Here is a 13,074-nt window from a genome sequence, read left to right as displayed (position 1 = left end):
ACACCACCACCACCAGCAACACCACCACCACCACCACTGTTTTAGTTCATTGTTATTACCACCACCATACCCACCGTTACAATTACACGCCCCACTAAAAAAAAAAAACCCTCACCACCACCACTACCACCCCCCCACCGGATGTTATGTTATGTGATAGTTCTTGGTGTATGTAGTTAATTCTGTTGCCAAACAGTGTGTGTGTGCATGTGCACGCTCGTGTGTGTGCGTATGTGCATGTGTGTGTGTATGAGACATGAAAGTCAGAGTGCATCATACACAGATACACAAGAGAGTGTGTGTGCGTGTAAGAGAGAGAGAGAGAGAGAGAGAGAGAGAGAGAGAGAGAGAGGGAGAGCAAGAGGGAAGGGCGCACATACAGAGAAAAAGACATAGAAAATGTGTATGCGAGCGAGAGAGAGACTGGTGACTGCTATGAGACTTTAGTTGCTGAGACCACAACGTCAAGTGGTAACAGTGTGAAACAGAAAGTTAGCGCTTGCAGTTTATCACATCTAATGCTGGCCTTCCTTGTTAGTGTCGACTGGTAACAGTTTAGTAAATCCTGGGCCGTTTTTCTGTGAGGTATTGACTAGTATTAGGTAGTTTAGTAGAACCGGTCTCCTAAGTAATGACAGTTTTCTGGGTGGTACCAACTAGTTGCTGATAGTTTAGCAAATCCAGGGCCTTTTTTGCTCGGTGTTGATAAGTAACAACTAATTTACGAAGTCCTGGTCCTTTACTGTGTGATGTAGACTAATAACTGAAAGTTTTAGCAGATTCTTTGTCATTTTTGTGAGGTGTATCATTTAGCTGAGTAAAAGTAGGCCCCTAACAGGTAGTTGTCATGTAGGGTCTGGGTCTTTCTGGATGGTATAAACAAGAGATAATATAGAAGATCTTGGGCTTTTTTTGAGAGGTGTCAGGGCTTGTATTAAGTAGTTTGGTAGGTTCCTGCGTCCTTTGTGTTAGATGGAACTGTGTGTGATAGACAACCCTCCCCCTCTCGCTCTTACTGTTTGTGTGTCTGGTTGGGTGGTCGGCATGGAGATTTGCTTTTATACTGCGATTCCAACACGTTGGGAATATCCCTTCCTAGTGTGACTATCACACCTTGCTTTGAGTCTACACTACGTCAACTTGGAGACATGTAGTAGCTGGCGATTGAAACAGAGGATTACTACTACTACTACTACTACTACTACTACTAATGGATTACTACTATTACTACTACTACTACTAATGGATTATACCACAATCACCATCACCACTACCAACAACATCAACAGTCTTTGCAACTATTATGACAAAAATACTTTAACAGCAACAATGATGATGGTAAATCCATCACAATAACAACAACAACAACAGCCACAAACAGCAGCAATAACACTGATATCACCACAACAACAGCAACAAGCTTGGCATACCACTATTACAACCTAATCTCCTCCCTGTCACCAACACCACCACCTCCACAACAACAACAACAACAACAGCAAACACAACAACAACAACAACCACAACAACTGCAATACCACTAACAGCACCAATAATAATAATAATAATAATAATAATATTACAACTACAACTAAAATAGTACCACTGTTTGAACCTCATCTACTCCCCACTTACCTCCATCATTACAGCTAACAACAACAACAACAACAACAAGTATGTTTACTGATTCTGGGACCAGATCCAACTCTAAGATGAAACAAAGTTCTGCCACGATGAATGTAATTAACATGGAATCTCTCTCTGACTGGAAGTACAGCTACATCTTCTGTTATCAGGATTCTGCTAGCAAGATGCTCATTCTGCATGCTATCGAGTCCAAGAAGCCACAACATGTTGCAACAGTCCTCCACGATGTTCTTCATCTTGTTGGTTTCCCCAATGTTGTTAGAAGTGAGAGCAGCCATGTGTTTGTGACACGAGTTCTCCAGGAAATGCGGATTTTGTGGGGCGCCTGCAGTTCAGGCCTCAATTCTACACAACAGGTCGACATGTCGAATTACTCCAGAGAAGAAGAAGAAGAAGAGGAGAATAAAGCAGAAGATGAAGATAACTGCAGCAATGATAGCATGATAAATAATGTGTATGTACTGGAAAGCCTTAAGAACTGGATGATACAGCATAACAGCAGTAACTGGAGCCTGGGTGTGAAGCTGGTTCAATTTCAAAAGAACTCTATCAATCAAAACGCTAACATGGGCTTTGTGTCTTCAGATGAACTGCTCACAGAACTCGCAAGTATTTATATGCCATTTGAGTGTCTGAAAAGTTTGAAAAGCAATGAGGAATTGAACCAAATTCTACACAGAACCCTCACGACAGGGATCGAAGATTTACTATCGCAATTAGGTGTTTCCCCTAAAAGGACTGTCTGTTGCAGATCATCAGTAACAAAACCACAGGGAAAATGTACAAACGGGCATGTTGCTGATAAAAAATTTCAATTTGAAAGAAGGGGTGTGTTGCACTCAGATTTAGGGACCTCTGCCTGCTGTAACAGAAAACCCTGTGTTACAAATGAAGTATCTTCAGTAAAAGACACTCCTGAGTCAGGACCCAATGGTTCTGTACTTTGTAGGTCCACAAAGCAGGACAGTGATACCAGTTCAGTGACAGCCGCAGTGACAAATGATTCTCCTGCACAGGATTTATCACCCAATTCCATACATTCTAATCATTCTGATTTCCACACAACCGGAATTAAATCTCAATTGGATCATTCTACAGCAAGTGGAGCACTTGAGAAGCCAAGTGCAGTAATTGTAGATGTTTCTTCTAATTGCCCAGATAGGCATCTACATCTTCATCATCACCATCATCATCATCATCTTCATCGATATTCTCGACCATCTTCTCCTCATTCCCAGCAGCGTGATCGTTTCTTCGGAGCACTTAGCAATGATGGGGAATACCAATGTGACTTTTCTCGTTGCTCTGATGAATGTGTGCAGGATCTCAGTTGCAATTCGAGATGTGTGCGGGACATCATTCGGTATATGGAGTTGCAGTTTTGCCAATCCAGTAAAAACAAAATAGCCTTGACTGCTGATAAAAAGTTGCAAAATCAATCCTTGGATGATTCAGTGAATTCTTCCCTTGATGGAAACTGTGGTCCCAGTCAAACGCTTAGCCAATCTATATCAGAAACACCAGTTCAAGTGACCATCTCTCCTACTTTAAATATGAGTAACAGTCCTGCCTGTGTTGCTGACACGTGCGACAGGACTCCGGATCAGGATTGGGTTCCTTGTGGTCAAATAGTCACTCATTCCTGTTTGGACATCAGTCAACCTTCAGTTGATAACAAAATCGATAATGAAACACCTGTTCAGACAGCATTCCATCTGCAGCAAATATCAGCTCCAACTGATGTGTTGAATGAAGATAAAAATAATTGTGTAGAGAACTTTACAGAAGATGCATTGAACCGTGAAGAGACAGCATCAAACTGTGCAGAGAATACATCGTCACAGACGTCGAGAAATAATTTTACATCACCATCGGTTAACATGGGGGAACGGTGTTTTGTTTACAGCACCAAGAGGAGTTCTGGGAAGGCTTTTCTTTCTTTAAGTCGGAGTTCAAGTTTAACTGAGATTAATACACCTATGACCTGCATATCAGTGCCCCCTTGTAGCATTCCTGAAATACAGAATCCTGTTGATTCATCCACTGTCGAAAATTCTGATAAATTCCAGGATTCGCAGTGTTTACTTAAAGTTCAGGACATTGTAAGGAAACTGGAAATATCCAATGCGAAATGTTCAGACTGTGAGGATTTTAAAAAGAACCGGGAAATTCCTGAAAGAGCTAGCAACATCGGAAATATCATAAAACAGCTGGAATCATTTGCAGGACCTCATCCAAAGTGGAGAACTTTGAGAATAATTGGTCAAAGCTGTGAGGACTTGAATAATCTTGGTAGGGACTGCGATGTGAGCAATTGTGCTTTTGATGGGCCCATCGTGTTGGGGAATACTTCGTTGTCAGACAATGAAGAAACTAAGGAAGTGGAGTTACCAAATGATTTACTTGTGGAGAAGCTGGACACTGGTCTTGTCTTAAGTATTGATGACCAGTCCTCACCTGACCACAGGTGTTTAACACGGATGGATTCTAATCAGTTGATTGTTACCACAGATAATTATGACACTGATGATGTTGGTAATGGAGATGATGATGATGATGATGATAAGCGTCATGATTATTATAAAGTTAATGACAGCAATGATGTTGATGATGATCCTGTCTGCAGTGATGGTGCTCCTGATAAAGTGAAATATGTGGATGAGAAAAAGAATATCAAAGAACGTCATTTTTCCAGCTGTTCCACTTTAAAGCTTTCTAATTCAGAAAACTTTTCCGACTCATTTTCCAATAATGACACTGGTGATAATGATGCTGATGCTGATGATGATGATGATGACAATGATGACGATGATGATGATGATGATGATGATGCTTTTACTTATACGGAGGAACTGAACCAACGCATAAACAAAGTCATATACCGTCTCAAGTCAGAATCCGATGTACCAGATTACTTGAGTGATGAAGATTTTGGTGAATGTTGCGAAGACAGCAGTATTAGTGCCATGCCTGAGAACACAATTGCTGATGAGATATCAATATCACAGGAGGCAGGTTTCCATGGAAACGGGTCGACTGACACAGACTATGTGGACCCTGTAACCCCTACCAATGCTGACCCACCTCAGTGTTTTCCAAACAAACTCCGCACTTCTCCTTCTTGCTACAATCTCAACTCCTACATCTCGACGAGTTACTCCTGTGACAGCAGCCAAGACGGTGCCTATGTCAAACATAACATCTGCGAAAGTTTCAACGAGGTTTCAAACCTAGTCCCATCTGACGGAGATCACATATCTTTAAATCACATCCACAACCCTAACTCTGTCAATTTGGGTTCCTCCTCTAACAGACTCAAACCCCCTACACAACAACAGTCCGGCCCATGCACCACAGTCATCCGCACCCCATCTTGGTATGTCCCTTCTTATGAGAACCCAAAACAAATCACAAATTCAAATGACAATCACAGTGAGATGCCCTTCCTCACAGACATTGAGCAGAGAATAAAAGAAGCCTTACAGGAACTCGAGGCTGTGGATTTCTGCCGTCACCGGACATTTGATAGTCTCTGTCCCACATCAGTATTGTTCAATGAGGGTGGTGGGGCAAAGCCGGAATGCATTTCATTTTCTCAGTGCAAGCAATGCGAATGCGATGGTGCATCACATTGTCAGAAGTGCAACTATGCATTGCCACACCAGTTGCAAGAACATTGCTACTTGTACTGTCCCTTGTGCAGTTTCTTCAACAAACGCCTTGTTGCAACTCAGGAACAATTTCATTATCAGGTTTATGAGAAAAGTAAGGAATTTTCTTTTTTCTTAATTTTGTTTACACGTTTCTCTTGTTGTTGCATTATTAAGGGGAGAAGGTATGGTGTTGCCATCTTTGTTTTCTCTCTATTTATATGTATATATTGTATGTCTGGCTCAAGCTGTTTCATTTGTTAATTTGCATCATTATCTCTACATCTTCTCACTTGGATTCCCTTTACAATGATTCTTTACCCCATGGACTTTGGATTTTGGATTGTAAGTTCAAATCATTTGAGCGCTATGAAATGTTTTTTATATTGAGCATCTCTGGATTTCATCTGTTGACTCTGTGTGTGTGTGTGTGTATATATATATATATATATATATATATATATATATATATAAGTAAAAATTTAGATTCAGATGAATATGGTACTGAAGTTGAGGCACCAGAATTTAGCACGGTATTATCTATACAGTTTCAAAATAAGGTGATTGAAATCGAAATAAGCAACAGGATATCTAGAGGTAATGCAGTACGATCGTTATATATATAAACAATATGAGAGACCACTATGTGGATCTCTTGTATGCTAAAAATAGACGTCAAACTGTCTTACCACTAAATCTGTGTTCTCAACTTAGTATCACACTAGATGTTTACGAGCTACACAAATGAAAAGAAATAAACATAGCACTTAATTCCATACCTCAAGGTTTCGACATGAACAATTCAATAATTGTCTGTGTGTCCTCAGTGAAATTGGTGCTGACAACAATGGAACTGGATACCACCCGTCTCTGTGAAATGATATGAATGTATAGAGTTAGCATACAAGGGATTCATATAGTGGTCTCTCATATTGTTTATGTTTAAATAGAATTCACGGTCCTCAGACATTTTTAAGTATGCTGACCACTGGTTGAAATTGATATTATTTAATGATATCAATTTCTACTCTTTTCTATCTATATATATATATTTATTTAAATAGAAGTTAAAATAGCCTCATTAAAGGATAAAAATATCCAACAAATTACTGGTTTATTGCCTATGTTTTTTTGTGAATAGTAATATTCATAAAATAATAGGTTTTAAGTATAAATCTTGGTTTATAAGTATTCAAATTAAAATCCAGGAAATGTGGCATTAATATAATTCATTAACTGCAAAAATTCAGCATATTTTCTGTTAAATTTTTGCAGTTAATAAATTATATTAATGCCACATCTCAGCATGGCCGCAGCTCTGAGCTGAAACTTTGAAATGAAAACTTTGAAATGAAATATATGACAAGAAATAATTTTTGCCTCTTTTTATGGAGACAAAAGGGTTTATGAGACTGCTAAAAAGAAGTGCTCAAATTTAATTGAGACAGAGATAAAAAAAACATTGATTAGAGAACAAACATCAAATTTGAGTCAACGACTTTATATAATGCCACGCTTTCATACATTTGATCATATATAAATATTACCATGGCCTTTATCATATAAAGAATACATATATAAAAAAAGCACAGAAGGTAAAAAATATATAATGCAAATAAAAATACAAATATATAGAACGGCCTATCTAGAAGGTATATATAATTGACTAAAAGTTCTAAAGTGTGTCATTTGACTAAAAATCTAAATAAAATAAAATATCAATTGACTAAAAAATTTTTTTTGTTCTTCCTCCCCTCATAAAAGTATGCCAAAAAAGTTCATTTCATAAAAACCAAGGTAGGTTGGAGTCCAGGAGTGTAAGAGAGTTCCACTCGAACCACAGCAGAGAACTCCTGAAATGGCCATAGATGTGTTTGGCTTGATTTGGTGGAACTCTCTTGTGGAACTCAGGGAAAGGATTAAGTTGATTAGATCAACCCCAGTGCTCAACTGGTACTTATTTTATCAACCCTGAAAGAATGAAAGGTGAAGTTGACCCCGGCGAAATTTGAACTTAGAACGTAAAATGGGATGGAATACCACCAAGTATTTTGCCTGGCTTGCTAACGATCCTGCCAGCTTGCTGCCCTGGATTTGGTTGTAATATTATGACCAAGTCTGGTGGTGAACTGGCAGAATCATTAGAACTCTGGGCAAAATGTTTAGTGGTGTTTCGTTTGACTTTATGTTCTGAGTTCATATTCTGCTGAAGTTGACTTTGATTGTCATCCTTTTGTGGTCAGAAAAATAAGTACCACTTGAACACTGGGGGGTGATTACTTTGACCTAGTCCTTCTCCCCAAATTGCTGGCCTTGTGCCAACATTTGAAGCCATTATTGTTATTCTTATCAAAGTAGTGAACTTGAGTTGATGTAATCGACTTACTCCACTCCTAAACATTGCTGGCCCTGTGCCAAAATGTTAAGATCAAGTGACTACAAAGAAGCTCCTTCAGTGAATTAAGTGGTCCCTATTTTAATGACAGTAAGGAGTTTGTTGTGGGGAAATTTAATTGTCATATTAAGGTCAAGTGGCTGCAGTGAAACTTCCTCACTACCTCTACTGTTAATAGTAACCCTGATGTAGTACCAGGCAGTGGTTCTCATGGCTTCTGATCTTAACTGATTGGAAGTGTTATCATGTACATTGTTTTGTCTTGGTATAAAAGATGGGCTACAGCAAATATTCTGCTCAATACCACAGATTTACTTGTCAGTTGTTTGACCGTAACCAGCTGAGCATGTCCCTTGGTGGCTGACGATACGTGCATCTCTGATCATGAGCAGAAGTAGTGGGAGAGCATCATAGTCATGTGTTGAGAGGAATTCTTTGGGGTTTGGATAATTCACCTTTGGAAACATGGGTGTTTTGTACAACATACTTAAATAACCCTTATTCAGGGACCTTTTGAGTGGGGTGGGCTACTCGATCTGAAGTAAATGCTAACTGGGCTCCACCTGCAAGGTCATGCACTGTTTATCTTGATATGAGATCACCATCTTGCGCACATATGGTTGTGATGATGCATGTGCCTGGTGGACCCTTATCAGACGGGTAGTCATGATGGGTACACTGGACTTCGTATATTTTACCCCAGTGTCACTTTGATGGCATGCACTGCTCTCTCACTCAATAATAATAATAATAATAATAATAATAATAATCCTTTTTTTATTGGCCACAAGGGCTGAAATTTGTGGGGAGGGAGGGACTAGTCGATTACATCAACCCCAGCGTTTTGCTGATACTTCATTTACCAACCCCAAAAGGCTGAAAGCAAAGCCGACCTTGGTGGAATTTGAACTCAGAATGAAGCGATGGGCAAAATACCGCTAAGCATTCTGTTCAGGACGCTAATGATTCTGCCAGCTTGCTGCCTTAATAGTAGTAGTAGTAGTAGTAGTAGTAGTAGTTGCTGCTGCTGCTGCTGCTGCTGCTGCCTGTGTTGTTGTTGTGTGAGCTGCTTCAGATACTGATAGAGATATCAATGTGTTTTCAAACTTCACTTTCATTGAATGTTTGAATGTAGTACATAAATGATTACCTCATGTATAATGAGTTAATTACCTCCACATGATATATCACCTCACTTATAAAGAGTAAATTATCTCCATGTTATTTTAAATTATATCCATTAGTGTATATACTATTAACCACCCTCCATGTAATAAATCTACTAGGGTACAATTAATTACCTTCATACAACATATCTATTTGTATATCACTAATTACCCTCCATGTGATAATATATGGCTATATTGATATATAGTTAATTGCTTTTATGTAAATATGTGAATTAGTAGAGGATGTGAGAGATATTTGGGACTGTATTTGGGAATTTAGCTCTTTAGTATTCAGATTAATTTCTGTCAAGTGCATTGCTTATTTATTCACATTGTTTTGAATTAATCATGATTTCAAGGGTATGATTGTGGGAGGCCAGATCTGGCTGGTCTGAACATAGGATGGGTAGAATATTTGGGCTGGATATGGCCAGGTTAACCCTTTAGCATTCAGAATACTTTGTCAAATGTGATGCTTATTTATTTACATTGTTTTGAATTAATCAAGCAATATCTCATAGTTTCGAGATTTCAATGACTGATACAGTTTACTTTTAGAATGACAGTGTTGGGTAGGTGTGAAAGGCTGAATCTGACTTGTTTGAATGTGAAAACAAGTAAAACAATTGGGCTTGATGTGTGTGTGTTGGTACACCGTCGCTTACAACGTCAAGGGTTCCAGTTGATCCGATCAACGGAACAGCCTGAAATTAATGTGCAAGTGGCTGAGCACTCCACAGACACGTGTACCCTTAACGTACTTCTCGGGGATATTCAGCGTGACACAGTGTGACAAGGCTGGCCCTTTGAATTATAGGCACAACAGAAACAGGAAGTAAGAGTGAGAGAAAGTTGTAGTGGAAGAGTACAGCAGGGTTCGCCACCATCCCCTGCCGGAGCCTCGTGGAGCTTGAGGTGTTTTCGCTCAATAAACACTCACAACACCCGGTCCGGGAATCGAAACCGCAATCCTATGACCGCGAGTCTGCTGCCCTAAACCCTGGGCCATTGCGCCTGATATGACCAGTTTAATTGCTAAAGGGTTGATAAAACAACTCTAAACTCATAAAAAAACAAATGTATTTTATTAAAAAATCGTGCACATGTCAATAAGCTTTCTTATATAACTATTCTATGAATCCACCTTTGGCTTTCATAACTTCTTCAGTGCAAGACTAGAATCCTTGACATACCTGCACTAAATTGTCCCTATTCATTTTGATCATCACCTGGACATTGACAGGCTTCAGTGAAGCTATGGCATTGTGAGCATGTTGATTTGTCTCCCTTTCATGAATGCTCCAGACATTCAGTTGTCCTGAGATTCAACCCTTTAGCAATTAAACTGGCCATATCCAGCCCAAATATTCTACCTGTTTTATGTTCAAAATGGCCAGATCCAGCCTCTCACACCTAGCCTACAATGTCTTTCTAAAAATAAACTGTTGCATCATCAAAATCTTGCAGCTACAAGATAATGCATGATCAATTCCAAACAATACGACCACATAAACATCATATTTGACAGAGGAATCTCAATGTTAAAGGTTTAAATTTGTTTAGAAGGCACAAATGTGATGTTATATTGTTGCAAAGATTGTCTGACATCTATTCTTGGGTTATGTTGGCCCTGTGAGAAGGTTCATGTCCTTCTATTGTGTACTTCATCCATCTGGGATTTAATAACTCTCTCCAGCAGCATTTATTTCTTAAGATCCTGTGGAAAAATGTGAGAAAATTTGGGGACATCAGAAGGTTCTTTACATAACCATCTATCATTTCTCTTGTTTGTAAGGGTTTTTAACCTTGTTAAGTGACTGCTTAATATAGATCCAACAGTTTTCCTGCATCTTTCCAGGCATGAAGTGGCCTCTTCTCAGTACATACTTGAGTGTCGAACATTCTCATGTTCCACCATTCTGATGGCCCACTCAGACACCTTAGGTTCTTTGGCAATGGCCCTCATTGATTTTCCAGGATAATCATTGATAAGGTTCTGAACCCTTTAGATGAACTGCAGTGTCCTTATTGTGTCTGAACATTTTGGAATGTTTCTTTTCTCTCTCTTCGATACATTTAAAACATTCCCATCGGAGGCTTTTAATTCTGCCTGAACTTTGTGCACAAAAGATTCTGCCACATTTAGAACATTGGCAATTTCTAAATCACTGCGTTCCTCACATATGTCAACAATCACTGGATGGCTTTTCATTTCTTGTTTTAGCATTTTATAATTCCATGGGGTGGGGTGTGTGGGGCATCTGAAGGAAACGAAAACTTTTTAATTGGTTTGAAATGAGTTATATTCTGATAATCAAGAGTTATCAAATACCCATGGCACCTGTATTTAGTACCTCCATGTGACATCCATTAGTATATAGTTAAATTCCTACCTTACATCTAGCATTCTCAAACTCTGTGTGTGAGTGTGTGTGTGCCAGTCAGTTTTTCTGTCTGTCTGTTTGTCCCTGTTTGCCTATTTGTCAGAAGGTGACATTCATAATCGCTTTTTGTCTTATAAAGTCACTTATAAAATACTTATGTAAAATACTTGTAATGTGTGGCGATGGGGTGGTGGTGGTGATAGGTAGTGATGTTGGGGATGGTGGTGGTGGTACCCTAGAAGTGTTGGTGATCATAGTAATACTGTTGTGGTACTGGTGATAGTAGTGGTGATGGTGATAGTGGTAGTCAAATAGTGGTGGGGTGGTAGTGGTGCTTGTTTTGGTGATGGCGGTACCATTAGAAGCATTGATGATTGTGGTAACACTGCTGTGGTACTGGTGATAGTGGTGGTGTTGGTGGTAGTGAATGTGATAGTATTATAGAAGTGTTGGTGTTAGTGGTGATACTGGTGGTAGTAGTGGTGGTAGTAGTGGTGGTAGTGGTGTGTTGGTGAATGTGACGGTACTATAGAAATGTTGGTGGTGATACTGTTGTCATACTGGTGGTAGTAGTGGTGGTACTGTAGTGGTGAAGGTGGTAGTGGTAGTGGCCATGGTACAGTACTGGTAATAGTAACATTGTGCTGATGATGCTGGTAATTAAAATACGTGAAGTGTTTGATTATTTACCTCTTTTTTTTTTGGTTGTTTGCTGTATGACTTAGTCAGAAGGTGAAGGTCATTGCCATGGCAACTACAGGAAGTGATGAGCTTATCCTCACCCCCCTCCCTCCGATGCCTGACCTCTCTGTTTATACAACAAACTGAACATCACTGAAGGCATCGCTTATAAGGCTTGGGTTGGTCTGAGCCTATGGTAAAAAAAAAATCACTTGTCCCTAGTGCTGCTGTTTCATGAGATTGAACCTGAAGCTATGCATTTAGGAAATGAACCTCTTAATCCCACAGTCGACACGAGACCTGCTTTCTATGTTGACTGTTGTTATCTCTATATCTTCCTCTCTGACCCAATCTTAAGGTTGCAAATGGCAATTAAAGAAATTTTGATGAACAGAAACAAAATAAACGATTGACTCTGACTCTTTAACCAACAAATTAAGCAAACGATTGATTCGTTAGTTGATTAGATATTTAACCAATTGACTAATAATAAAGGAGGGGAATTGAACCTGTGCATGTGTTGTTGTTATTTGTGCAACGAAGGTAGCGAGCTGACAGAATTGTTAGCACACTGGGCGAAATGCTTAGCGGTGGCATTTCGTCTGTCTTCACGTTCTGAGTTCAAATTCTGCCGAGGTCGGCTTTACTTTTTATCTTTTCAGGGTCGATAAACATTGACTAGTCCCGTCATTGGGGTCGATGTAATTGACTATTCCCCTCCCCACAAATTCGAGGCCTTGTGCCTCTAGTAGAAAGGATTATTTGTGTAACGAAGGCAGCGAGCTGGAAGAATTGTCAACACAGAATTGTCAGCACGCTGGGCGAAATGCTTAGCCGTATTTTGTCTGCTGTTACATTCTGAGTTCAAATTCCGCCGAGGTCGACTTTGCCTTTCATCCTTTCGGGGTCGATAAATTAAGTACCAGATGAGTACTGGGGTTGATGTAATCGACTTAATCCCTTTGTCTGTCCTTGTTTGTCCCCTCTATGTTTAGCCCCTTGTGGACAATAAAGAAATAAGAATTGTCAGCACACTGGGTGAACTGCTAAGCAGCATTTCTGAGTTCAAATTCCACCAGGGTCGACTTTGCCTTTCGTCCTTTCGGGGTTGATAAAACAACTTGAGTACTGGGGTCAATATAGTCAAC

At 39.5% G+C, this 13,074-nt stretch overlaps 1 protein-coding gene across 1 annotated transcript in view; it reads left to right on the top strand.

Annotated features, from left to right (window-relative positions):
• The first annotated feature begins 65 nt into the window (after positions 1–65).
• Positions 66–13,074, top strand: part of LOC106874851 (uncharacterized) — a 28,481-nt gene continuing 15,472 nt past the window's right edge. Inside the window, exon 1 of the mRNA XM_014922740.2 lies at positions 66–5,412. Coding sequence (XP_014778226.1) covers positions 1,677–5,412 — 3,736 coding nt within the window. The 5' untranslated portion in view covers positions 66–1,676. The remainder of the gene's footprint in view (positions 5,413–13,074) is intronic.

Source organism: Octopus bimaculoides, chromosome 26 (genome assembly GCF_001194135.2).
Source record: "Octopus bimaculoides isolate UCB-OBI-ISO-001 chromosome 26, ASM119413v2, whole genome shotgun sequence".
NCBI classification, from domain to species: domain Eukaryota; kingdom Metazoa; phylum Mollusca; class Cephalopoda; order Octopoda; family Octopodidae; genus Octopus; species Octopus bimaculoides.
This window is presented reverse-complemented; position numbering and strand designations above follow the sequence as displayed.